Source organism: Oncorhynchus keta, chromosome 14 (genome assembly GCF_023373465.1).
Source record: "Oncorhynchus keta strain PuntledgeMale-10-30-2019 chromosome 14, Oket_V2, whole genome shotgun sequence".
NCBI lineage: Eukaryota > Metazoa > Chordata > Actinopteri > Salmoniformes > Salmonidae > Oncorhynchus > Oncorhynchus keta.
Genome location: NC_068434.1, coordinates 23975855 through 24002161, shown reverse-complemented (window position 1 = coordinate 24002161; position 26307 = coordinate 23975855). Strand labels below are relative to the sequence as shown.

General features: G+C 43.7%; 2 protein-coding genes across 2 annotated transcripts in view; both read left to right on the top strand.

Annotated features, from left to right (window-relative positions):
• LOC118394045 (voltage-dependent N-type calcium channel subunit alpha-1B-like) overlaps window positions 1-19614 on the top strand; it is a 159819-nt gene extending 140205 nt beyond the window's left edge. Inside the window, exons 34-48 of the mRNA XM_052461385.1 lie at window positions 1071-1136; window positions 1309-1400; window positions 2023-2173; window positions 3342-3469; window positions 4717-4813; window positions 6284-6389; window positions 9254-9361; window positions 9842-9963; window positions 10241-10410; window positions 10647-10782; window positions 11051-11167; window positions 12743-12781; window positions 13802-14006; window positions 15234-15454; window positions 15983-19614. Coding sequence (XP_052317345.1) covers window positions 1071-1136; window positions 1309-1400; window positions 2023-2173; window positions 3342-3469; window positions 4717-4813; window positions 6284-6389; window positions 9254-9361; window positions 9842-9963; window positions 10241-10410; window positions 10647-10782; window positions 11051-11167; window positions 12743-12781; window positions 13802-14006; window positions 15234-15454; window positions 15983-16555 — 2331 coding nt within the window. The 3' untranslated portion in view covers window positions 16556-19614. The remainder of the gene's footprint in view (window positions 1-1070; window positions 1137-1308; window positions 1401-2022; window positions 2174-3341; window positions 3470-4716; window positions 4814-6283; window positions 6390-9253; window positions 9362-9841; window positions 9964-10240; window positions 10411-10646; window positions 10783-11050; window positions 11168-12742; window positions 12782-13801; window positions 14007-15233; window positions 15455-15982) is intronic.
• A 222-nt stretch (window positions 19615-19836) lies between these two features.
• Window positions 19837-26307, top strand: part of si:dkey-61l1.4 (collagen alpha-1(I) chain) — a 78829-nt gene continuing 72358 nt past the window's right edge. The window contains exon 1 of the mRNA XM_035785240.2: window positions 19837-20149. Within this exon, the coding sequence (XP_035641133.1) occupies window positions 20044-20149 (106 nt within the window). The 5' untranslated portion in view covers window positions 19837-20043. The remainder of the gene's footprint in view (window positions 20150-26307) is intronic.

Here is a 26307-nt window from a genome sequence, read left to right as displayed (position 1 = left end):
CCATGTGCAACCCCTCCCCCCTCAGGGCGAGTGCGGGGAGGAGGCACAGGACGTACTGGACTGTGGAGGCGCACTGGAGGCCTGATGCGTGGGACCGGTACAGGTGGCACCGGGCTGATGACACGCACCTCAGGGCGAGTGCGAGGAGCAGGAACAGGACGGACCTGACTGGGGACACGCACTTGAGGGAGAGTGCGAGGAGCAGGCACAGGACGTACCGGGCTGTGGAGATGTACTGGAGACCTGGTGCGTAATGCCTGCATCAAAGGTACCGGAACTTTAATCCACTTCTCAGGACGAGTACGTGGAGCTGACTCAGGTGGCACCAAACTGACAACACGTTCCTTTATTCTAAAATCCTCCACCAACTCATCCTCCACCAACTCAACAATTCTCCCATTTCTCTCTCCTCCAAATTCTCCTTCTCCCAGACTGGCTCTGGTTCACTCCTCGGCTCCGCCGACTGCACCATGTGCCCCCCCCAAAATATTGGGGTTTCTGTGGCCTACCTCCCCAACTTCGTCGCTGTCCCTCCTTCGCTGCTTCTGCCTGCCTCCATGGCAGGCTCTTCTCTCCTGCTGTTATGTTGTCCCAAGTCCAGGATGTTCTCTCCCTAATCTCCTCCACAGACCAGGATGCCATTATCTCACGCTGCTTGGTCCGTTGTTGGTGGGATCTTCTGTCACGTCCGTTGTTAGAAGGAGACCAAGGTGCAGCGTGGTAGACGTACATTATCCTTTAATAAATGAACACAGAACAAAAACAACAAACTGCCAAACAAAACGTGATGCTACAGGCAACTATCCGTAGACAAGATCCCACAAAGCAAATGAGGAAATGGCTGCCTAAATATTATCCCCAATCAGAGACAACGATAAACAGCTGTCTCTGATTGGGAACCATACCAGGCCAACATAAACCATTAATCACCTAGATGACCAACCGTAGTCACTATCACGCCCCAACCAACAGAGAATAAACAGTTCTCTAAGGTCAGGGTGTGACACTCACCCACTGCCATTGGCCTAATGATCCCACCCACTCAAGCCTAAAAAATCCTCTACTTCCAGGCCCTGCCCTATGTTTGCCTTCTGATAGCAATGCTGTTCTTCATCTATGCCATCATCGGTATGCAGGTGGGTGCTGCTTCCATTATCTCCTTAAATGTTCCCTCAAAATAATTTGATTATACATGCCTACAGACTAATGGTGTGAAATTGTGTTTTCTATTGAATAAGAAAATTGTTATGCAATGTAAGGCATTTACTGTCATGATCTGTGGGTATAATCGATCCCTTACTTTTCCAGGTGTTCGGAAACATTGAGCTCAACGAGGGCACATCCATCACTCACCACAACAACTTCCGCACTTTTCTTCAGGCTCTCATGCTACTGTTCAGGTATACACATTATTAAATAACCCTGTCCCTGTTTCTCTCCCTCTCTCATCCCCTCTCCCTCTCCCTCTCCCTCTCCCTCCCTCTCCCTCTCCCTCTCCCTCTCCCTCTCCCTCCTGTGACTGTAAGCCAGTTTCTATATATTCTCTAGTAATTGGTGCATGCAGCAGAGTGGGCTGTGTGCTCTGTACTGTGCCAGGCTCCACCCCCCCAGGTCTTCTGGGTAGCGTTGCCTGGGAATGAAAGTGGTCTTGTGTCCTCCTCTCCCACTCTGCCACACCATCCCTTTGTTTCCTCAGGGCCCTCCAGTCCAGATCATCAGGTTTATGATGATAGGCTTATATTAGTCGACTAACTCCAGGAAACAGAGATAATTTGAACAGCCACCCTGCTCTGGCCTCTTCCCTGTTCTGGCAAGCAGCAGAGTGAGCATGCAGTTTGAGTTGCTACTCTGAAGGATCCTCCACCAGAGTTGGAACAGGAACTGGGAACATGTTTCAGTACACTGTGAACATCTCCAAATGACTCCAAATAAAATAACTTTTTTGTTGTTGCTGTATGTCACTATTTCTGTCCGTCTGTCCGTCTGTCTGTCCGTCTGTCTGTCCACCCCTGTGTTCTCCAGGAGTGCCACAGGGGAGGCGTGGCATGAGATCATGCTGTCGTGTTTGAGTCACAGAGCCTGTGATGAGAGGTCAGGCAACCTGGGGAAGGAGTGTGGCAGCGACTTTGCCTACTTCTACTTTGTGTCCTTCATCTTCCTCTGCTCTTTCCTGGTTAGTACTGATGTCATCCAACATAGACACATAACCGTTAGATTTGTGTTGATGTGCAGCACAGGAGGTTGGTGGCACCTTCATTGGGGAGGACTTGCTCATGGTAATGACTGACGTGAAATGGTATCAAATTTCAAATAAAATGTATTTATATAGCCCTTCTTACATCAGCTGATATCTCAAAGTGCTGTACAGAAACCCAGCCTAAAACCCCAAACAGTAAGCAATGCAGGTGTAGAAGCACGGTGGCTAGGAAAAATTCCCTAGAAAGGCCAAAACCTAGGAAGAAACCTAGAGAGGAACCAGGCTATGAGGGGTGGCCAGTCCTCTTCTTGCTGTGTCGGGTGGAGATTATAACAGAACATGGCCAAGATGTCCAAATGTTCATAAATGACCAGCAAGGTCAAATAATAATAATCACAGTAGTTGTCGAGGGTGCAACAAGTCAGCACCTCAGAAGTAAATGTCAGTTGGCTTTTCATAGCTGATCATTAAGAGTATATCTACCGCTCCTGCTGTCTCTAGAGAGTTGAAAACAGCAGGTCTGGGACAGGTAGCATAGCCGCAGGCAGAACAGTTGAAACTGGAGCAGCAGCACGGCCAGGTGGACTGGGGACAGCAAGGAGTCATCATGCCAGGTAGTCCTGAGGCATGGTCCTAGGGCTCAGGTCCTCACAGAGAGAGAAATAAAGAAAGAGAGAAAGAGAGAATTAGAGAGAGCAAACTTAGGACACCGGATAAGACAGGAGAAGTACTCCAGATATAAGACTGACCCTAGCCCTCCGACACAAACTGCTGAAGCATAAATACTGGAGGCTGAGACAGGAGGGGTCAGGAGACACTGTGGCCCCATCCAATGATCTACATCAAACACATGGTTTCCATTTACTCTGTTCTAGCCATTATTATGAGCTTTCCTTCCCTAAGCAGCCTCCACTGATGTGCAGTCTGGTAATAAGACTGAAACGTAGGATTAGTAGTTACCTAATATTATGCAAAACTATTTAAATAGAAACAAATATTTGATTTTACCTCATTTTATGCAAAACTATTTAAATACAAATGTTTTTATTTGATTTGACCTAATGTTATGCTAAACTATTTAGCTGTCGATTTTGTTGTCATACTGTGTCTATTCCTATAAATCCTTGTTAAACCTCTCTTCCAGATGCTTAATCTGTTTGTGGCTGTGATCATGGATAACTTTGAATACCTGACTCGAGACTCTTCTATACTGGGGCCTCATCATCTGGATGAGTTCATCCGTGTTTGGGCTGAGTACGACCCTGCTGCCTGGTATGTGTCCCCTGCCCTTTCTCTTTCCCTCCCTCCCTCCCTCCATCTGGCTGGCTGGGGCTCCTACTGTATCTCACCCAGTCAGAGTGGAATCTAGTATTACTGCTACTAGTATGGAGGGGACTGACTGACACTGCCTGACACTTTGTGACTTTCTGACACTCCTCTATGTAGATGGTATGATAGCAGACCTCCTAGTACGCAGTCAGCCCTCTGATTATCATTGTTCTCTTGAAGCTGTCCTGAAGTTGTTGTTTCTATATATCTGCTTGTTCTTTTTGCAGCGGACGGATTCGCTATAACGATATGTACAACTTGTTACGAATTATCTCACCCCCTCTTGGCTTAGGGAAGAACTGCCCTAATAGGGTAGCGTACAAGGTTAGCAACCCCAGAACATTTCCTCCACTAGGGTGCTTTGTGTTCCTATGCCAAGAGACAAAAGTGAATGGCTGTGCACCAATGACTCGCCTACACACTCGCTCCTGCCCTTCTAGACTGACTGGCTTTGGTTAATGATGTCGGGCAGGAAACAAAGCTTTCAAAGCCCCAACTTTGCCTGACATTGGAATCCCTACACAATGCCTGCTTTCTATATGGTAGGTTGAGGTATAAAGTGAACACATTCTGGTCTGTACCTGGTCCGTCTCCTATCTATGTACAGTTAGATTAAACATTCATAACTGATGTTTAGTCCCAAATTGATCATTTGATTCAGATCTTGAAAACATCTGAATTGGATCCACATATTTCCATACTGTAATGTGTTTTTGGGATCCTAGATGTAAACGTTGTAAAGAGAAGAGAAGGCTTTAATTAATTCTGGCATTGATACCTTTGTTTCCGTGCTCTTGGTGAACCCCCTCCCCCCTGGATGTCTCTCAGCATGCGGAAGCAGACATCCTCACTACGTACGATGCTGTCATTCTCTCCCCATTAGCATCCTGTGTGTTCTGTGTCTCACTACAGACTCACTCTTCCATTCCATGTCTCCCCTCAGGGATCTGAGCAGCTCACTTCTTCCTGAGCTGAGTTCACCACCGCACTGATGCATCCCTGGTCCACCGTGGCCAAAGATGGCATCCATTTCCATGTCACTACTGGAAATCTAAATAACATAGATTTCTGTTTTTTGTTTTTTCCTTTTGGTTAATTTGGATTTATTTTTTCCTTTGTATTCCTCTCCTCCTTCTCTAACTTCCCTATTCTTCTATATTTGTTTTTTTGTTGTTTCCTACTCTGTGAAGTGGCCGTATCAAGTACCTCGATATGTATCAGATACTCCTCCACATGTCCCCACCCTTAGGTTTGGGAAAGAAATGTCCGCCAAGAGTCGCCTACAAGGTAGCCACTCCCTCTGCTTGACCTGTGTTCCCATTGGCTTAACCTCCTGCCAATCTCTGTGCTCTGCAATGTTCTCTTGTTTGTTTTGCTAGCGCTCTGATCTTTTTGGTGTAGCCCCCCACCTCCCTCCCCCTCTTTCTTTGGAGCAGCTGGTGTGGTGATGTCCACTAAAGGCAGAGAGAAACAGTAGACCATGAGATACATACAGTATCAACACTATGTGAACACTTGTTACTAAGCATTTTGTTACATTTACAGTGGTAGGTGTTAAACTCCTAAAATATGGATAATAATTACATCATAAGATTTCATAGAATCCATTCTCTGTCATTTAATACATCCAACACAGCAGACATGCACAGATGAATAATTGGAATAATCTGTATATGTTATTTTACAATGCATACAAAAAGTAGACCTATCGAGCACTGTCCCCAGACAATTTCAATCATGTATCAATCAACAGACAGTCTTATTTAAAAGGGGTTTGGGATTGCTCTCCCTCTCCCTTACCTTATTTGAATCTATCCCCCGAGTTGTGTGCCTACTGAGGGTTTTTGTCTTGCCAGTGTGTGTGGCTTCTGTGTGTTTTACTCCCTCTGTTTCTATCTCTCATTCTCTCTCATCCTTTCTTTCATCTCTACTTTCTCTCTATCGATGGGTGTTCCCATGTGTGGGTAGGTGTGTTTGTCTCACCCCTCCCCTCCTCTCCTCTCTCATTCTGACTTGGGTCAGCCTTACTTTTGCACTGCCTCTGATAGTAGGTGAATGCTTTTTGTGTTCAGGGGAGCTCAACTCTACCACAATAGCTTAAATATCAAACATAGTGCTATGTATGCATGTAGTGGTGTAGATATCATCCCTTTGATAAGTAGTTCAGGTTATTTTGAATGGACTGTGTGTGACACGTGGTTTTTCTGTAGATTCTAGGTCTTAGTCCTCAAGGTGTTATTGACTTGAGCAGGACTGATTATTTTTTAAACTAATTTTATGATTGTTAGGGGGTAACCACAGAGTCGAGCTCCTGAGATATTTGAGGCACTTCCATGGTTATGCGTACATGCCTTTTCTCACCATTATTTTGATCAATGTCAGTCTTGCACCGGTGCACTTTGACTTGCAGCATAGTGCATACTGTAGCCAATAGCAGCGAATGGCAATGTTTAGTTTGTCTCCTTGTTGTACTAGTTGAGAAAGCGTTTTGTGTGCTGTAGTTAAATTATCCCGACCAAATCCTAAAACCTTCCATATGATTCATTTACAAGACCAAATCTGAAGAACAAACAATCACATCTTATTGTATTGTTGAAATAAAAGCATGGTAAAGCACTCAATATACTCTACATGAGTCCTCTGTGAATATTACCAGCAGCACACAGTCTGGTTTCTCCTGATTGGCCAATGGTCTGGCTGAAGTGTTAACAGTAAAAGTGTGTTCTAACCTTCCCTCCCTCCACACACTCTCTCCAGCGGCTAGTCAAGATGAACATGCCCATCGCTGATGACAACACAGTCCACTTCACCTCTACACTCATGGCCCTGATCCGGACGGCTCTGGAGATCAAACTGGCCTCAGGTCAGACAGCTCTGTCCCCTCTCTTTCCCTGTACTCTGCCGTCTCCCCGGTCCCCTCTCTTTCCCTGTACTCTGCCCTCTCCCCTGTCCCCTCTCTTTTCCTATTCTCTTCCCTTCTCCCCTGTCCCTCTCTCTTCCTATCATCTGTCCCCACCCCTGTCCCTTCTCTCTCTCTCCCCTGCCCCTTCTCTCTGCCTCTCCCCTGTCCCCTCTCTCTCCCTATCCTCTGCCCCCCTCCCCCTTCCCCTGTCCCCCCCGCCCCCTCTCTCTCCCTCCTCCCTGTCCCCCTCCTCTGTTCCCTCTCCCTCCCTATCCTGTGCCCCCTCTTGCCTGTCCACTCACCCCTCTCTTTTCTTTCTCCCTATCCGTGCCCTGTCAGCTGCTGGGTGTCTGCTAAAATTCCACTGCCCAACACATTCTTGGAATTGGTGATTCATGATAGGAGCGGTGCATACTGTGCCTCTGGAATCTATCCTTCACTTTCAATGAGGCCAACTTGATTAGATCCCTACAAATCAGCTGGGCTAGACAATCCGGACCCTCTCTTTCTAAAATTATCAGCCAAAATTGTTGCAACCCCTATTACTAGCCTGTTCAACCTCTCTTTCGTATCATCTGAGATCCCCAAAGATTGGAAAGCTGCCACGGTCATCCCCCTCTTCAAAGGGGGAGACACTCTAGACCCAAACTGTTAAAGACCTATATCCATCCTGCCCTGCCTTTCTAAAATCTTTGAAAGCCAAGTTAACAAACAGATCACCGACCATTTCGAATCCCATCGTACCTTCTCTACTATGCAATCTGGTTTCCGAGCTGGTCATGGGTGCACCTCAGCTACGCTCAAGGTCCTAAACGATATCATAACCGGCATCGATAAAAGACAGTAATGTGCAGCCATCTTCATCGACCTGGCCAAGGATTTTGAGTCTGTCAATCACTGCATTCTTATCGGCAGACTCAATAGCCTTGGTTTTTCAAATTACTGCCTCACCTGGTTCACCAACAACTTCTCAGATAGAGTTCAGTGTGTCAAATCGGAGGGCCTGTTGTCCGGACTTCTGGCAGTCTCTATGGGGGTGCCACAGGATTCAATTCTAGGGCCGACTCTTTTCTCTGTATATGTCAATGATGTCGCTCTTGCTGCTGGTGATTCTCTGATCCACCTCTGTGCAGACGACACCATTCTGTATACATCTGGCCCTTCTTTGGACACTGTGTTAACAAACCTCCAAACGAGCTTCAATGCCATACAACACTCTTTCCGTGGCCTCCAACTGCTTTAAAATACTAGTAAAACTAAATGCATCCTTTTCAACCGATCGCTGCCCGCACCCGCCCGCCCGTCCAGCATCACTACTCTGGATGGTTCTGACTTAGAATATGTGGACAACTACAAATACCTAGGTGTCTGGTTAGACTGTAAACTCTCCTTCCAGACTCACATTAAGCATCTTCAACCCAAAATTAAATCTAGAATCGGCTTCCTATTTCGCAAACAAAGCCTCCTTCACTCATGCTGCCTAACATACCCTCGTAAAACTGACTATACTACCAATCCTTGACTTCGGCGATGTCATTTACATAATAGCCTCCAACACTCTACTCAGCAAACTGGATGTAGTCTAACACAGTGCCATACGTTTTGTCTTCAAACCCCATATACTACCCACCACTGCGACCTGTATGCTCTCGTCGGCTGGCCCTCGCTACATATTCGTCGCCAAACCCACTCGATTCAGGTCATCTATAAGTCTTTGCTAGGTAAAGCACCGCCTTATCTCAGCTCACTGGTCAGGATAACAACATCCACGCGCTCCAGCAGGTATAGTTCACTGGTCATCCCCAAAGCCAACACCCCCTTTGGCTGCCTTTCCTTCCAGTTCTCTGCTGCCAATGACTGGAACGAATTGCAAAAATCACTAAAGCTGGAAACTTATATCTCCCTCTCTAACTTTAAGGATCGGCTGTCAGAACAGCTTACCGATCACTGTACCTTTACACTACCAGTCTGTAAATAGCACACCCAACTACCTCATCCCCATATTGTTATTTATCTTTTTGCTCTTGTGCACCCCAGTATCTCTACTTTCACATCATCATCTGCACATCTATCACTCCAGTGTTAATGCTAAATTGTAATAATTTCTCCTCTATGGCCTATTTATTGCCTTTACCTCCCTAATCTTCTACATTTGCACACACTGTACATAGATGTTTTGTGTTATTGACTGTACGTTTGTTTATGTGTAACTCTGTGTTATTGTTTTTGTTGCACTGCTTTGCTTTATCTTGGCCAGGTCGCAGTTGTAAATGAGAACTTGTTTCTCAACTGGCCTACCTGGTTAAATAAAGGTGAAATAAAAATAAGAGGCAATGCATTTTAACTCAAGCAAAAACATGAGTTGTAAATGTTAAATGTAGCGGACGGGCGGGTGGGCGGGCGGGCGGATGGGCGGGCGGACTTGCGGGCGGGTGGGCGGACGGACGGGCGGGCGGACAGACAGACATTATATCCCCTGGATGTGTAGCAGGTGCAAATGCTGCTTGCTTGTTGCTTACAGACGGGTTTGCATTAGTATATTTGGGTCCCATTGGGTGTCATTAGCCTACTCTGTGGTGGGCTTTGTGTTTAGGGCCTGCAGAGTGAAGGATGGCACTGTGCATTATGCTTTTCTCTAGCTTCACTGCTCACTGCCGCTTTTAATGAGCTATTCTTTATTCTCTGTCTGCTTCACCTCCACAAAGACTCTAAAAACTCATGTTTACTTTCCTGTCTTTGTTGCTTGATGCTGTACTTCTTGAATTAGATCATTGTGTGTATTTTATGCTAGAAGATTCTATTTTCTCTTGTGATCCTCTCCTCAGGGATGGTTGCCCAGCGTCTCTCTGATGCTGAGCTGAAGAAAGAGCTCTCCCAGGTTTGGCCAAGCCTCTCACAGAAAACGATGGATCTGTTGGTGACACCACACAAACGTAAGCACGTCTGCATGGCAGTCCCCTCGGAACCTTGTCACTGATCCTTGTCACTGGTATATTTAATATTTACAAAAAGGATACTTGGAGTGTATTTCATGCTACATCTTAAAGTGGCAAGCCCCAGACTCCTCACTCTGAAACAATATGACACATATATTGCCAACACAACCAGAACCCTTGCTCTTACTTTGCCTTCGGTTAAGATTCTAGTCGTTGGCTTTGTCTCCACTGACATCTTGTGGCAGGATCTAAGTATCTCACCTGAGAACAATGATATTCTAGACAGATGCTCCTTCTCTCAAGCCTGGCATGTACCAAATTTCTTCAAACAGCTAAATCGCTCTTTGTTACAAGTGATACCTCTGGCTTGACTGAATTGTATTGGAGATTAAGTGATATCAAAGGGTTTGGATGAGACCAATAGAGATGGATGAGAAAGCAGTTTTCCTCACCCACTCCTCTCTGTCTCTCTTTCAGCCAATGAGCTTACTGTTGGGAAGGTGTATGCAGCCCTGATGATCTTTGACTACTACAAGCAGAACCGAGCCAAGAGGCTCAAGGAACAGCAACAGCAGCAGCAGAATGCTACTGGCTCCCAGGTAGCACACACACACACACACACACACACACACACACACACACACACACACACACACACACACACACACACACACACACACACACACACACACACACACATACACACACACTATTACCCAGGAGTCACAAATTCCCCCCATGAAAATGTTTTTACCATGTCCTGCCAAAACCAATATGCTGATTCAAATTTCAAGTTCTGATTGATTATATTCTGAAGGTAGAGACCTGGATCAATATTGTGCAGTATATCAGCATCTTGCCATCTTTCATCCACAGGGGAAGGTGGGGGCTCTGTTTAAACCAATACTGCCCCTGACTCACAAGCAGGAGAAAGTGAAGGAGAAGGCCAAGACCAACGTGGAGCCTCCCTGTGAGCTACTGCCTCAGCCCCAGTCTCAGGCCCTACCTAGACCCAGCTCCACCCTGCTCAACAACGGAGGCACACTGTGAGTTCACTAACATACAGCCAGTGGCCATGTCTCTCTTGTCTTGGGATAAAATACTATAATACTTTATAATTTTAAAGCTTTTAACTTTAAAACAATCAGATGATAGTTCTATGACTGGACCACCTGGAAAACAGTGGCAATTGTAACTGGGTGGAGTGGACTATCCTGGCAAAAAGATGAAATAATAATAGAATGACAGTAACATCTTCATCTGTTTATGTCTAATAATTCAGGCCAGGCCATGATGGCACCATGAAAGGATCATCCTCCTGGGTGTCAGAGAAGTCTAGAGAGGTCCACAGACCCAGGAATAAGACACCTGTCCTAAAGGGCCAGTCTGAGGATGTCCCAAACCTAACCATCCCCCAGGTACTGTAGCCAGACCAGACTGCCCTCTGCTTTATTACACACACATGAACATCATGGCCTGCTACCTGCATTTTCTCTCCTGATGTATCTGTTCACAGTACTTTACTTGACTGGATATACTTATATCTGTGCAAGCACTTATCTGTGTGTGTGCACTTATCTGTGTGTGTGCACTTATCTGTGTGTGTGCACATCTGTGTGTGTGCACTTATCTGTGTGTGTGCATGTATTCGTGTATGTGTACGTATGTGTGTGATATGTCCCTCAGGAGTCAGTGGAGATGAGGAAGATGGACACCAGTTGCAGCACAGTGCCTGGTCCTGGGTCTGGACTGGAGAGCCTGGAAAGAGCTGTGTCCATGCCTCGCCTCAATGCAGAGCTGCAGGTACAGATACACCCTAACACACACACAAACATCATTTGTGAAGCACAGCAGATGCTCCATGCCATAACTATGCTCTCTTAGGGAAAGTATGGTTGCATGGTGTTTCTCATTGGCTATACTGTGGGTAGATTACTATGGTCAGGTGGCCATCTTTATGGGGGGGTTGAATTTCATTCAATATTACTGCAGTATAACTGCTGGGGGAAAAATTCCTTCAATTCATCCCAAGAAATATAAATAGCTCCTCATTTCCTGAGTAATATTGATGTTAATCGATTGTTGTGTTTAAGTGCATTCCTTTCAGGTTAGAATGGATGTGTGTTGATCCTACTTTTAGTGCACAGAAGAAGTCTTGGAGAATTTGATTAGAGTCTGGCAGACCGCCAACTATGTGTCCGGTATCGTTTTTCCTCTGCAGCCAACTGATTATAGTGGCTCAAAATGGATGGGTGTAGAAAATGAGAGGGGTGATCCATCATGCGTTCAGGGAGGAAGAGAGTAATCGAGTTACTATAGGATAGAGAATGTAAAGAACGATAAATGGGATGAGAGGAGGAGAGGATTGCCTCGTGACCTGTTGTGTCATTTTTCTCACCTCTTCTAAGGGCAGGAAATCCTTCAACAATACAATTAGAGATGGCCTTTCTGAGATGGCTTGCTATTGTTAGAGTGAAATGGAGAGGCATGTACCCTGAACTCTACCCTGAAACAGATGATGGATTTACCTCTGTCTCCGGGTTGGTTTTCCATCGCTTAATTACATTTTTTCCCTTCCTTTTTGGGGTAATGCCTCATTTCCTTCTCTCTGGCGATGCCAGCACGATCAGGGCCGTAAATCTCCCAGCATGCCTCCACCTCCTCAACATCCTCTTTGTGCACTAGTGACATGTGACACCCAGGCCAGACATGAACCCTCACATGAAGCTTCACGAAGAGGGAAACTGCCCCTTGTTTAATTTTCAAAGAAGCCCAGTGAGAAGCTAAGCCCAAATCCTTTTAAACTGGAGTGCTGGAGGATAAGAGGCTGTACTTGTTGATTTAGTGGTTTCAGCACCTTTTAATATGTATGAAACCCTTTTGATTCCCTAAAGGCAGCTCTGGCCAATAGCCGTGCCCCACCTGGCTCTCTGCCAGGTCAGTAGCTTGGCTCACAACAACAAAAGCTAAAGAGCCAGATGTGTTTTCTAGGATATCTTACTATTAATGGTCAAGGGGTTATTGAGTATCTAAAGACATGGGGGAGTTCTGTCTACTTGTAATGGGTAATTCTGTCTTATTGCCAGGTGCTGAAACGCAATGAGATTTCACCTTCCTTTAAAAAGAGCATACTGAAAGCCAAATTCCCTCAGTGGCCATTTAAACGTAACAATGTCATATTTACAAGCGGATCATTTATTTTTAATAAGCATGCTAAGACACCTGTCATTTTCCTACTGCTTCTCCTTTATTCTTCTCATAACTGTTCAATGTCACCTCTCTCCGTCTACCCTTCTATTGTCTCCGGTCTCTCTGGCCTGATGCTTTACCATGGACCTCTCCTCTTCCTCCTCCTCCTCCACCTGTGATGTGTGACAGAGGAGCAAGTCGCGCCACTCCCCGGGGACCCTGCTGGCAGTACGTAGCCCTGTCTCCTCTCCCTCATCATCTCCTCTACACCTCCTCTACTTTGTTTGTTGATCCCAAAGTACTAGTATGTGTTAAACTAGATTATATTTAGTATTAACTGGCCGCACAGGTGTGTAAAATGGTAGGTTCTGCAAGCATATGATTGTACAGTATGTCAGTGTTTGACACTAGGTAGGACATTAACAACCCAGTATACATGTGTGTTCTATCATATACAATGTGGGGGCTATAATGTGTGATTTTAGGATGAGAGTTAAGCTCACTGTAAAACTGTAAATCAAAGGTCTAGCCAGGTACAGTGCCTCGTCGAGGAGACTGTTCCTTTGATCATTCTGTGGAGACTGTACAACACTCATTAAAACACAGCTGCTGATGCCAACCTGCTCTTACATACCAAGCCCATGAAGTTTGTCAGTAGTAAACTAGTGATCTGAGGGAGCTGTTTTGGAGAGAGAATGGTATGCTGCTACAGGTGGACACTGCCTTAGTTTCCTCTTTAATGCTCTTTTCCTCAAGCAGGCATCTAAGACTTAGGGAAATTGGTAGTCGTGTCTATGATTTTACCAACAACAATCTAGGTAGGCTGCTATGTTTTTGAGGACAGTGAAAATGTGTGTATTATCTTTTGCAGCAAGGCTCTGCAGGACAGATGTAACTCCACTAGGTGGAAATGGTGTTTCACAATGGAGTCAGAGAGCTGTAGAATACACCAGCGGAGGCTGGTGGGACTAGCTATAGGAGGACGGGCTCATTTTAATCCCTATTCCTCATGGACTAGTCAGTGATCCCTATTCCTCATGGACTAGTCAGTGATCCCTATTCCTCATGGACTAGTCAGTGATCCCTATCCTCATGGACAAGTCAGTGATCCCTATCCTCATGGACTAGTCAGTGATCCCTATTCCTCATGGACTAGTCAGTGATCCCTATTCCTCATGGACTAGTCAGTGATCCCTATCCTCATGGACAAGTCAGTGATCCCCACCTATCCCTATTGGTCCCACACAGCCTGTTCCTGACTGCAGCCCAGTGAAATGCTCTGCGTCCACCCACGTCCCCCAGCGCCCCCAGGAGGTGAACCTGCATGAATACACCCTGGAGAGGCCCAGCACCCAAGAAAGGCCTCACCATCACCACCACCACCACCGCTGCCACCACCACCGAGAGAGGGACAAGAAGCAGCGGTCACTGGACAGGACGCCAAGCACCATTGGTTAGTGCACAGACACACGCTATAAACACATCATGTTTTTAATGTGTAATTAGGGATCTCTTTGTCATTGAAGTTACAGGGTGTTATATATGTTATACGAGTGATGCCAATACCCTGATTACAAAATGTGAGTATTTAACCATAAAGCCCACTGTTCCTCCAGTGTTACTAGAATGTATAGCCCTCTCTGCCTCTCTTCCTCACTGCCTTACTGTCTCTTTTCCTCTCTTCCTCACTGTCTCTCTTACTTACTGTCTCTCTTCCTCACTGCCTCGCTGCCTCTCTTCCTCACTGCCTTGCTGCCTCTCTTCCTCACTGCCTTGCAGCCTCTCTTCCTCACTTCCTTGCAGCCTCTCTTCCTCACTGCCTTGCTGCCTCTCTTCCTCACTGCCTCTTTCTCACTGCCTTGCTGCCTCTCTTCCTCACTTCCTTGCTGCCTCTCTTCCTCACTGCCTTGCTGCCTCTCTTGCTCACTGCCTTGCTGCCTCTCTTCCTCACTGCCTCTCTTTCTCACATCCTTACTGCCTCTCTGCCTTGCTGCTTTACTGCCTCTCTTCCTTGTTGCCTCACTGCCTCACTGCCTTCCATCCAGTCAGAGTGTGAGAAGCAGACCACAGCCCAGCTGGCTGGGATTCATCTGTTACAGAGATCAGCACTATGCTCAATGGAGGCATCGTTCAGGAATGGGTGTTACAGTGGAGCTCTGCAGCTGATCTTTATTACACAGATAAAAGGGACTGACAGACCAAAGGCTACCCAATGACCTGCTAATTTATGGGCACCTCTTGTCTCAGCAGGGCAATGCTGAGGAGAGGATCATTTTTAGGGAATAAAAAGCCTGCTAGTAGTCTGTCCTTTGTACGTGTTTAAGAATCTTATGTTTCAGAGTAGGGTAAAGAATGGGTGCAATCAGCTGTTGAATTGGGAATTCAGAGGTGGAGGGGGTTTAGGGTTGGGTTAGGTTTAGGCCAGGGTTGAACATATGCTAGGGTTGGAGTTAGGATTATGCCAAGATTGGGGTAATGCTAGGATTAGGATTAGGCTAGATTTGACCACATCCAAGCCTAACCCTAGTCTCAACCACAACTTCAACCCTAACTCTAGCTTCATGTCAACATCCTGGTTCAATCTTAACCCTGGCCTAACGCTAACTCTAGCTTCATGTCAACATCCCGGTTCAATCTTAACCCTGGCCTAACACTAACCCTGGTTTGTATTTCCACTAAGGTGCACCAGGAGACCCGGCTGCAGAGCCCTCATTTAGAGACAGGGTGCAGGACCGCGGCCGCTCCCATGAGAGGAAGAACCACTCGACGGCAGGGGAGAAGCAGCGCTACTACTCTTGTGATCGCTACAGCAGCAGGGAACACTGCCACACCACCAAGTCTGCCACCACCAGCTGTGCCACCTCCCCAAGCGAGGTGCAGGAACCCAACATCAACAAGCAGGTGGGAGGGCATGGACAGGGTAGGATAGGATATGGGCAGGGCAGGAAAGGAATCAGGGTATGCAATGAATAATACACACTCTAGACATTATCCGTAAATGTATGTCTGTCTGATTTAGTACAGCACAGTGTATATTGTGTGCAACTCTCTTAGTGATGATCTATCTGCTCTCTGTTTCTGTCTCCACTGAAACTCAACTTTCTCTTCTTTCTGCCCTTTAGTGCAACCACTCATGGCCTTTCAATTCTCTTTCCACTCTTCTTCTTCTTCTTCTTCTTCACCATTTTCTGTCCATTTTGTCTGTCTTCTCCTATTTTTTCCCTCCCATCAATGACTGTCCTGTCCTTTCATCTCTCTGTCCTTCCTGGTTGTTTTGTCTGTCCTTTCCCACTATGCTCTCTTTCTTTACCATCTCTCCTCTTCCATTTGTTCTGGTGACCCTGTCCCCTTGTCACCTCCTCTCCTGTGCAGTCTCATCTTTTTTTATTTATTTATTGTTTCAAATTGATTTGTCCAATTTTCATCTAGGGTAGTGGTTCGGTTAAAGGCAGCCCAGTGATGTTGACCTCAGGGGCTATCACACCTCGCCGTGGACGCAGGCAACTCCCACAGACCCCCCTGACCCCCCGCCCCGGGGTGACGTTCAAGACTGCAAACTCCTCCCCTGTGCACTTTGTGTCTGCCCAGTGTAGCAGCGACCTGCCCACCCTGAGTCCTGGCCGGCTGAGCCGTGGGCTGTCTGAGCACAATGCCCTGCTGCATAGTGGCACCTCTCACATCCCCTCCCCCATCACCCGCATCAGCTCTGAGCCCTTCCTGGGCTATAGTCACAGTGACCCCCAGGGCCAGGGTAGCCCGTACTGCAACCTCCGGGACGAGCTGATGAGCCCTTATGCTGCCAGAGCACGCTCCCCTCGGACTGCATGTCCTCAAATGAGGCCGGGGGCCCTCCACCTGCCTCCACCACCCCAGAAGAGACGTGTGGTGCCCAACGAATGCCACTTTACCTTTGGTGGTAATGGCAACGCCAGCCTGGGCTCTGACTCTGGTGCCAGGCCACACAGGTACTATCACAAGGCAGAGGAGGATGAATGGTGCTAGCATGGCTTTGAACAGATGTTTTTAATGCATTTTGAGGAATCGTGATGAGTTTTATCATCTTTTTTGAAGGCTTTAGTTTACACGGTTGCTGTATGATAAGCTAATTATGGGAAATAAATCATGGAGGGGTGGAATTAATTTGAATGTGAACAAAACAGCAGCATTTTTAGGACCTGTATGAATATGAAAGTGGATGTAGATTTGGTGAATTGTTGGTAATTCAGTTGGATCTGACCAACTGTAAGGTGTCTAATGCACTGAAGACAATGGCATTTTTCATTGAGGGCACTTTTGCTTTGCTTCTTTATCAAATGTAATTATTTTTCAGTCTTGATATTGACCCAGATAGTAGCATAAGAAACCCTCCTACAGGTACACAGAGTAGAGATGGGTGAGCAGCAGCCCTCTTTGCTGTCTCTGCAGCAGAGTGATCGGCTCAATGGAAAGTCCCATGACAATACCTAGACACTGTTAAGCAAGTGTAATAACACATGATTAAGAAATACTTATTGAAACTTCCCTCAGAAAAACACTGGAAAATATCCTAAACAGCTATTGCTTTGCTTTGGGACTCTTACCATTCGGTAATATAAAGAGATTTACAGTAGCCCAATCCATTATATAACATTCCCTTCCTGTCAGAAGATACAGCCTGATAGAGCAGAGGGATCGATGCTGTCATTCCAGACAATGATTTTTGATTTGCTGCTGTTGAACCATCAAACTTCACTACCACTACTAGAGAGAAATTAGGAATGGAAATGAAATGTTATTTGTTTTATATAAAACTATTGTAGATGTTATCTTTTCACTGTCTGCATTTTCTGTATGATGTAAAAAACACTTTTATGTAAATTGCTTACAGTTTGTCATAATTTCAGGTCTAATGTTTCTTACATACTCTCTGCTTCCAATGTTTAATACAAAGTGCCTATCCTTTTCAGATATACTGTAGTAAAGATGCAAAGTCAACCGTTTTTGGAAAGCATCAACACTTAAGCAGTTTGTTCAATTGGCTAGCTCTGCAGGAGAACAAGTTGTACAGCCAGCCTTATCTGAGAAACGCTAACTTTTATTTGAGAAAAAAATAACATTTGAATGGAAATGACTAACTACCTTATGATTGCTGATATTTTTCTTGTTTAATTGTCTTTTTGGTAAATATATTTAATCAATGTGAGGGGTACAATGAAAGCTAGTGCAAAAGCATATATCATGAACACGTAACAAACATGCATTAATTGCATTAGTAGCATATCAGTCCAGTTAGGAAGACATTATCAGAGTAACACAACTGCATGTTTAAATCATAAACCTGGTTGACCACAGTCATGAAGATGTAGTAGTGTGTATTTATTTTCCTTGTGAGGATACTCAACTGCGATAGCATTGCAACCTCTGTATTGCCTTCTGTTTCAATGTTAGAACTGCAGACTCAGTAAAGAACAGAAGGAATCTGATGAGAAACAAACAGTGTGCACTTTCTGGATGGATGTTCTTGAGAAGCAACGATGAATACAGATCCCTGATGAGAGAGTGTGCTGAGTTGGGGCCCGAGCACCCTCTGTGTCTCTCAATTGGCTCAGACCTCTCTGTGGTAAAGGTTTAAGTCTCCCCATTGGCTCGGACCCACGTGACTAAGATCTGCCCCCGATCTAAGCTTCCATTTTTTAAGAAGAGGATTTCCCAGCTGTCAGATTATAATATAAATCTGGTTCACACCTTCTATCTTTCTATCTACCCATCCCATGATAACCGCTGATGTTGATGATTCACATCTGCCTCTAAAATGCTTCAGATATTATACATGGATAGTAATATAATATCATGGAAAATGTTGCCCTGGGATGGATGATCTAATTCTTGGATAGCTAAAAGATTCTGCTCTTTTCTATTCTACAGTACATTGGGGGTGGAATGTAACCAGGTATGCTGTATAAAGTATGCTCTACTCCAGTGAAGGTGTTGCTCAATTATTGATAGTAGCGGAGATACTGTAGGTTGGACCAGGTGTCGCCATGACCACACACTCCTCTGGGTTCTGTACTGCATATTTCCCAGAAGCAGGGTTTTGATGACAGGGAAAGTAGGGCTATGCAACAAGACACTAAGGTCATATACTTCATCCATTCTGTAGCTTTACGTGCTGAGATCTCCAGATTCATTCTTCAGCATGATTGTGACCAAATGTTTTATATAAAACATTGTTTTTTTTAAATGATAAAAATGTATTTAAAAATGCATTAGGCACAACGAGTAAAGTGGAAATTCATAAAGTATTTAGAAATACAGCAACTTCTATATATTTGCATGCATACAATTTGCCCATTTTGATGATGTCAAGAGGTAAACCTGTGTCTTAAACAGTAAGTGAACAATGTTATGGTTATTTCTATCTGTTCCGTGTCAGGTCACCTGAAAGGGGTGATCGCTTCAGTGGAGGGTGTTCAGAAATATTGAATAAACTGTAATGGTTTTATTTTGTATAAGACAGGAACAAATTCTCCACATTATTGTCCAGATACATTAATTGATTACCCCTTGACATGTTGCCATAGTGGGTCAAAAACATACATATACAATCAGTCTCTTCCTTCATCTCTGTGGCCTCTTGTATTATTTCTTTCATAAGAAACATATCCACACCCTCGTCTCTAACAGTTGGTTGCCAAACATTGAACTGTTCCTATTTCTCGTTCTGCATACCAACTGCAGTGTACATGTGGCTTCTGGAGAAAATAATGTTTGCATGTTCTGACAATGTATGTGCATGTAAATCTTGGTACTTTTTGATGCCATCTGTTAATTTCTTGTTAATTTTTATTGATCTTTGATATAAACTGTGGGGTTTGTTGGAGAAAAAAAAACTTTATATAAAAACAGTATTGAACATTGTTGATAGTTCCAGCAATGCAACAGAGCTGGAACATTATTTGGGTCTTGAAAGTGAGATGTTTGTTGCCTGATTATGTTTATTGGCCAGACTTAGAATTCTGAAGTTGTTTCTACATTTACATTTTGTATGCAACCAAGTTCCTTGAATTAAAAAAATAATATGAAACAAACATGCTTCAATATGTATAATAGCTGGAATATGTTTTATTTATAGGATAAGCAGACAATGAATGACCAGTTGATGTTTATCGATTTAGGATGGATGGGTTAAGGTGTATCTTCTGTAGGTGTCAACGGCGCAATGTCATTGGTCAACAGCCCACAGTGGGCGGAGACATTTCCCAAAATACACAAGGTTCAACATCCCGGTGATGCTCGAGTCGCGGGAAACGGTTGAAGCATCAACTATCTCGAGCCTGCCTAAAGCAAGACAGCACTTTACCAACAAACATACCTCCGTTTTTTTCTCGATGTAAAGTAATATTGACAACCTAACATATAGAGGAGTCTTTCCACAAAGATATTTGAATTAATGATAATGTTTTGTTACTTTTGTTGTCATTGCTGTTGTGTATCTAAACAGAACAAGAGCTATGTTATATCCGATAGAATTGATGATATTATTAGTGGCTATTTACTCTCTTGAAGCCGCTATTGATGATTTTGAACAGGATATGGGCTCGGAGAATCATGGGAAAGGTAAGACAGAGCACATCAATGTATCACACACGTACTTTGTATCGTTCTACTTTGATGTTATTTCTCCATCTACTAAAACGTTCATATGAATTTGGTATTGGCAAATGTGTTGTCTCAACAGGTGTCTGAAAATCTTGAAATATTTTCTATGATAGAATGAAACATTTTAGACAGTTCGTGCACTGTTCTAACTCAACTGCTAATATTACGAACGTAAGTAGCCCATATTTCTGTACCCCAGTGTTTAGACGTTGATATTCACGATGCAGTAATACCATGCTCAACCACTTGGAGCAGCTGTTGATCGTTTTTAGTAAACTACATTGTCACCACAAACAAGCATGTATTACAGTTATAGCGTAATAATAGTTTATATCATGTTGAGGCAAGATGGGAATAATGTGTTTTACTCTGGAAATTCTGCTTAGTTCCAATAGAAAATCAATGCTTTTCCAAACATTCCCTGTTCTATCATTGAGGGAAAGAGGCTCAGGTAGGCACCACTAGGCAGGCAGGTTGAGTTGTTTAACCTCCATTATAAACTGGATTGCATTGTGCCTATGAACAGCCCTTAGCTGTGGTATATTGGCCATATACCACACCCCCCGGGCCGTATTTTTTAATTATACAATGGGTGGGTCTAATCCTGGATGATGATTGGTTAAAACCGTATTCCAGCCGATGTCTGTTCCACAAGTTACCACCGGCTAAAACTATGACGTTGAAATGCCTATTTACTCTATTCCATCTGACTGCCCAATCCACTGACTCATCAGCCCAGCCAAGCAATTTATAAACTTGATCTCCACTATAAAAGCATCTAGACATTGTCTCCTATGTCTTTTAGATTAGCATTTGGTTTTCAACAATGGAGATTAATATAAACCTTGCTGTCTGTTTCTTCAACATTTGCAACATTGTTACCATATTGAAATTTGTTCTCCAGCTGTCCCTTAGTAATGAACATGTTGGGATGAGACACACAGGCAGACAACTTTTGTCACCCAGTTGAAATCATGAATCAGCTGGCATAATTTTTATGGATATATACAAAGAAATGTCAATAGAAAACAGGTTAAGCGAAATGCAGATAGTTTGCAGTCTTTCCAGCTTCAGTTTGTAGTGATTGTGTTAGCTGTGTTGTTGGCTACCTCCTCTGATGAGAGAGCACATTTCTATGCTAGGCGAAATCACGCATCATTAACTCATTGTTATGGATGTATCCAAATAAATGTCACTAGAAAACAGCTTAAACAAACACAAATGGAGCTACTTTTCTGTTATTCTTGCTGCACTGTCTAACATGCCTGAAAGGTTAGCTGTATTTGGCTAGCTAGCAAGCAAGGTTTAAGAACGTTGCCAGCCAATATGGCAATGAAACATTTAGAGCGAACGAACGTCCATAGATACAGGACAAGAAGACTTAACAACTCTGGCAACGTCACGTCTCTGGCAACCAAACCGACAGAACAAACAACCAGCCAGTTTGGGTAGCAACCTTAGATTTGTGTCGGGATTATATCTTGTGAAAGGATGAAATAGTATGAATAAATTAATCAAAATAATTACGTTTTTTATGAAAATATGTCAATTATAATTTGAATAGGTTAGTAACACTGTTTAAAAGTGATAATGCCCTCAAAGCCGGTGTTTGGAAGATATATTGGCACAGTTTGCCACACCCATGCAAATATATCCTCCAAACACCGGCTATCACTTAATTATCTGCTGTACCTGTGAAAATCAATAAGTATAGAATTTGGTTCATATAGGCTACAGAATATGCATAGTAGCCTCAGACAGTAAACACAGAGTTAAGTCATTACTATCATTTCCCATAGAATGTCACCACCTCATTCCATAATATCTGCTCTTATACAACGCTGTCCATATGTGAAGGGAAAATATGCTTATAATGTTTTCTAATAGTGCTTGTGTTACCATAAGATCTCATGAGCCACATTTCATCCAGCTGCTCCCAGTGCAGCTCTGCGAGTGAACAGGCCCACAGGCTCAGGGTCAGGATTAATTGGTCTGGCCTGGGAGAGCCAGTTATAGACTGGACTGTATGAGAATGAGGGAGGAAGGGAATAATTATGTGTCATTCAAAGAACCCCTTCCCATCTACTATGTGCATAATAATAATAATAATATGTACATAATCCCATAGTGATGTTGGTCACCAAAGGGAAAGACCTGAAGTGTCTCGTTCTGCTCAGTCATTTATGTGGGCTGTTTCCAGTTGAGTTGGTTTGTTTAAAGCTCCTTCATGAAGTCTGGTTCTGCCTCTTGGCGACCATGTTGGTTCATTGAATAGAGCAAGGGGCGGCTGCCAACATTGTTACAAGAGGGTCCCTTGGGTTAGGTTGGATTGCAGAACCCAAACCCACTTAGCACACTGTTGCTTGAGCATTTTTTTCTGTGAATAGACTTTCAATTAGCCTATGCAAAGATACTGGTTCCAGTATCTCTAAAGAAAGCTATATTGCAGAATATCGACCATAACCTTACTAAGATGTATTTATTCACATTTTAGTGGTAATTATTGTGCTAAAAAAAATCAACATCCATGAGGTAACAGCTCCATAAATATGTTTTTCTAATCTATCTGTTATTAAAGCTTTGCTATGTGACATCGGAACAAAGTAATTCAAATGATTAATCATGTAAATTATGGTATGTAATGTCATGTTTTAATTGTATAATTAACTGGCTTGGACAGGAACGGGATCTGTTTGCTCTCTGTTCCTATATCGTGTCATTGAGTGCAGATCAAAGCGTCTGTGCTGTCTCGGTCTGAGGGGCACCACTCCAAAGCCAGACTACTGAGGCCTGACTGCCAGACATACAGACAGTAATTAATGTTATCCTGGTTTGATAACCATAACTATGTGTCCAGGGGAGAATAACATCTCCCTGCTGATTGTGTGTCTGGGCAGCATTACATAGGCCAGGCCAGGGGCACCTGGTGGAACTATGGCTGAGAATATTTTAGAAACTTGACATTCAGGGGAAACATGAAAACATGATTTTCTGAGCGATTGTCAGATTGAGTCAAAATAATTATATAATACATTTGGGAGGGCTATCCATGCTAGACATGCAGGTTGGTATTTATTGTTATGAATCTTGCCTTGTAGGCAGCTCTACGGAGTGATCACTAACTGGCACAGCCACAAAGTCATACAATCAGATTTGAAACCTAACCCTAGCCTTAACCCTAACCTTAACCACACTGCTAACCCTAATACCTAACACTAACCTTAAAACTTTTTTTTAAAGTGCTTTTGTTTTCATGACTTACGATATAGACAATCTTGACTTTGCAGCTGGCGCATTTAGAAGAAATCACTCAGTTCTGCCTCCAGGGCAAGCAAGATTCATGACAATAAACACCAACCTGCGTTAGACATGCTGGACAAAATAATGAATTTTTCAGGTTGCTCAGTTTGGAAACCAACAGTGGTGGCTAAAAACCCTCTGAAGTGTCAGACATGTCCTCACAATTTTAGAAGACCATGTTGAATTATGACATTGTTATGCGTGGTTAAGGACTGTATTGGGAGTTGCAGCTAAAACTTTACAGTATTTGGCTTTAGCCATCCAGCTGTCCCAATGTCATCTCTTGTGAGTTATCATCATGCCTGTCTGCTTAGGTGGCCTATTTGGTGAGGTGATTGCTAAAGAATTTTAAGTAGGCAGGATAATTGCAGTTCTGCTGTTGGCAGAAATCTACAAACTTTGTTATGCTTTGGCTTAGAATGAATAAATGCTCACTGTCATCTGTGTGATTTTTAATCATGGGTCAGGAACTCAAGGCAGTGTTTAGATTAATTAACCTTGCTTATGTTTTTAAAAATGTTTTATTTCACCTTTATTTAACCAGGTTGGCCAGTTGATAACAAGTTCTCATTTACAACTGCGACCTGGCCAAGATAAAGCAAAGCAGTGTGACAAAAAACAACAACACAGAGTTACACATGGGATTAACAAAGTACAGTCAATAACAATAGAATAATCTATATACAGTGTGTGCAAATGGAGTAAGGACATAAGGCAATAAATAGGCCATAGTAGCGAAGTAATTACAATTTAGAAAATGAACACTGGAAAAGCATTCCAAGTTCTTATTCACACTTACACACAATGGCTCTGTGGTGGGTAGTAGCCATGTTACGGGCTCCTCTTGACCAATTCTGTGGGGGTTTTTAATCTCAACTTTGTTTGGTACATAATGTCTCTGCTATCATTTCCTATAACCGTAACCAGCTTCTGGACATTAGAAAAGCATTTACAAACCTTGATTTGGATGAACATTTCTACTTCAACGAGTCGGCATATCTGGACGTTCTGCTTACTCCGGACTAGGCCTTAATCCCGGGACTTGAAAGAAAAAGTGGCGACGAAAGAGAGGCAAGCAAGGCAGCATCCTGATGAAACTATTGCCCTCTGTTCTATTGGCAAATGTTCAGTCACTGGAGAACAAACTTGTTCGAGACTATCAACAAGACCCGAAAAACTGTAATATTCTATGTTTCTTTTTATTTATTTTTTAATTTGAGCCCTTTTTCTCCCCAATTTTGTGGTATCCAATTGTTTTAGTAGCTACTATCTTGTCTCATCGCTACAACTAATGTACGGGCTCGGGAGAGACGAAGGTTGAAAGTCATGCGTCCTCCGATACACAACCCAACCAAGCCGCACTGCTTCTTAACACAGCGCGCATCCGCACCAATGTGTCGGAGGAAACACCGTGCACCTGGCAACCTTGGTTAGTGTGCACTGCGCCACTGGAGTCGCTGGTGCGCGATGAGACAAGGACATCCCTACCGGCCAAGCCCTCCCTAACCCGGACGACGCTAGGCCAATTGTGCGTCGCCCCACGGACCTCCTGGTCACGGCAGGTTACGACAGAGCCTGGGCGCGAACCCAGAGTCTCTGATGGCACAGCTGGCGCCCTTGATGGCACAGTACAGTGCCCTTAACCACTGCGCCCTATATTCTATGTTTCTTACAGTCGTGGCTGAACGAGGACATGGATAATATACACTGAGTGTACAAAACATGAATAACACCTTGCTAATATTGACTTGTACCCCGCCTGCTGTCTCCTCCCTTACTTTCTCCCCCTTTCACTTCCCTCTTCCATTTGTGCAGTAATGCTTCAATTAGTTGGTTGTAATTTTGAGTAGAGCAGACATTTCCATATACTGTATGTTTGTTAGCTGCATGTGTGACATAACGCCACCAGCCCTATTTATGACATAATTTACAAAGATTATATTGTTTTTTTTAATCAATTAGTAAATTTGAGTTTAACCATAATATTTGTTTAATATGTGTTCTGTTTTTTCTGGTGGATTAAACTGAAATTGCAACCAAATTCTATGGCTTGTTTTAAAAATAGCAATATTTTGGATATTATTTAATTTTCAAATAACTGAAAGAGGTTTTAATCTGAATAAAGGGAAAAGGGACTTTGTTTAATAACCTCTTTGAGCTAGGGGGCAGTATTTTGACTCCCGGATGAAAAGCATGCCCAAAGTAAACTGCCTGTTACTCAGGCCCATAAGCTAGGATATGCATATACTTTGAATAGAAAACAATCTAAAGTTTCTAAAACTGTTAAAATAATATCTGTGAGTATAACAGAACTGATATGGCAGGTGAAACACAGAGGACAAACCACCCAAAAAAGTTTCAGCCTACCACTGTTTCCAATTGCTGTCATGTTTATTATGAGGTGTAATCCTCCTATATTGCAGTTTCTAGGGCTTCCACTTGATGTCAACAGTCTTTAGAAAGAGTTTCACGCTTATTTTTGGAAAAATGAGCTAGAATTTGTAGTTTTTCTAAGTGGCTCCCATTTTGTCTGTAGTGTTTTCATGCGCGGGGATGAGAGTGCGTTCTTTGTTGTCTATCCTCGGTAAAGACAATAACGATTCTCCGGCTTAGATTTGATCGTTTATTTACGTATTAGGATACCTGATGTTTGATTACAAACGTTGTTTGACTTGTTTGGAGAAGTTTCTTGGTAACGTTTGGGATTCATTTTGAAGGAGGGAAACCGGTGGATTATTGAATGAAGCGCACCAGCTAAACTGAGTTTCTGGGGATATAAAGATGGAATTTATCGAACAAAAGGGCCATTTGTGATG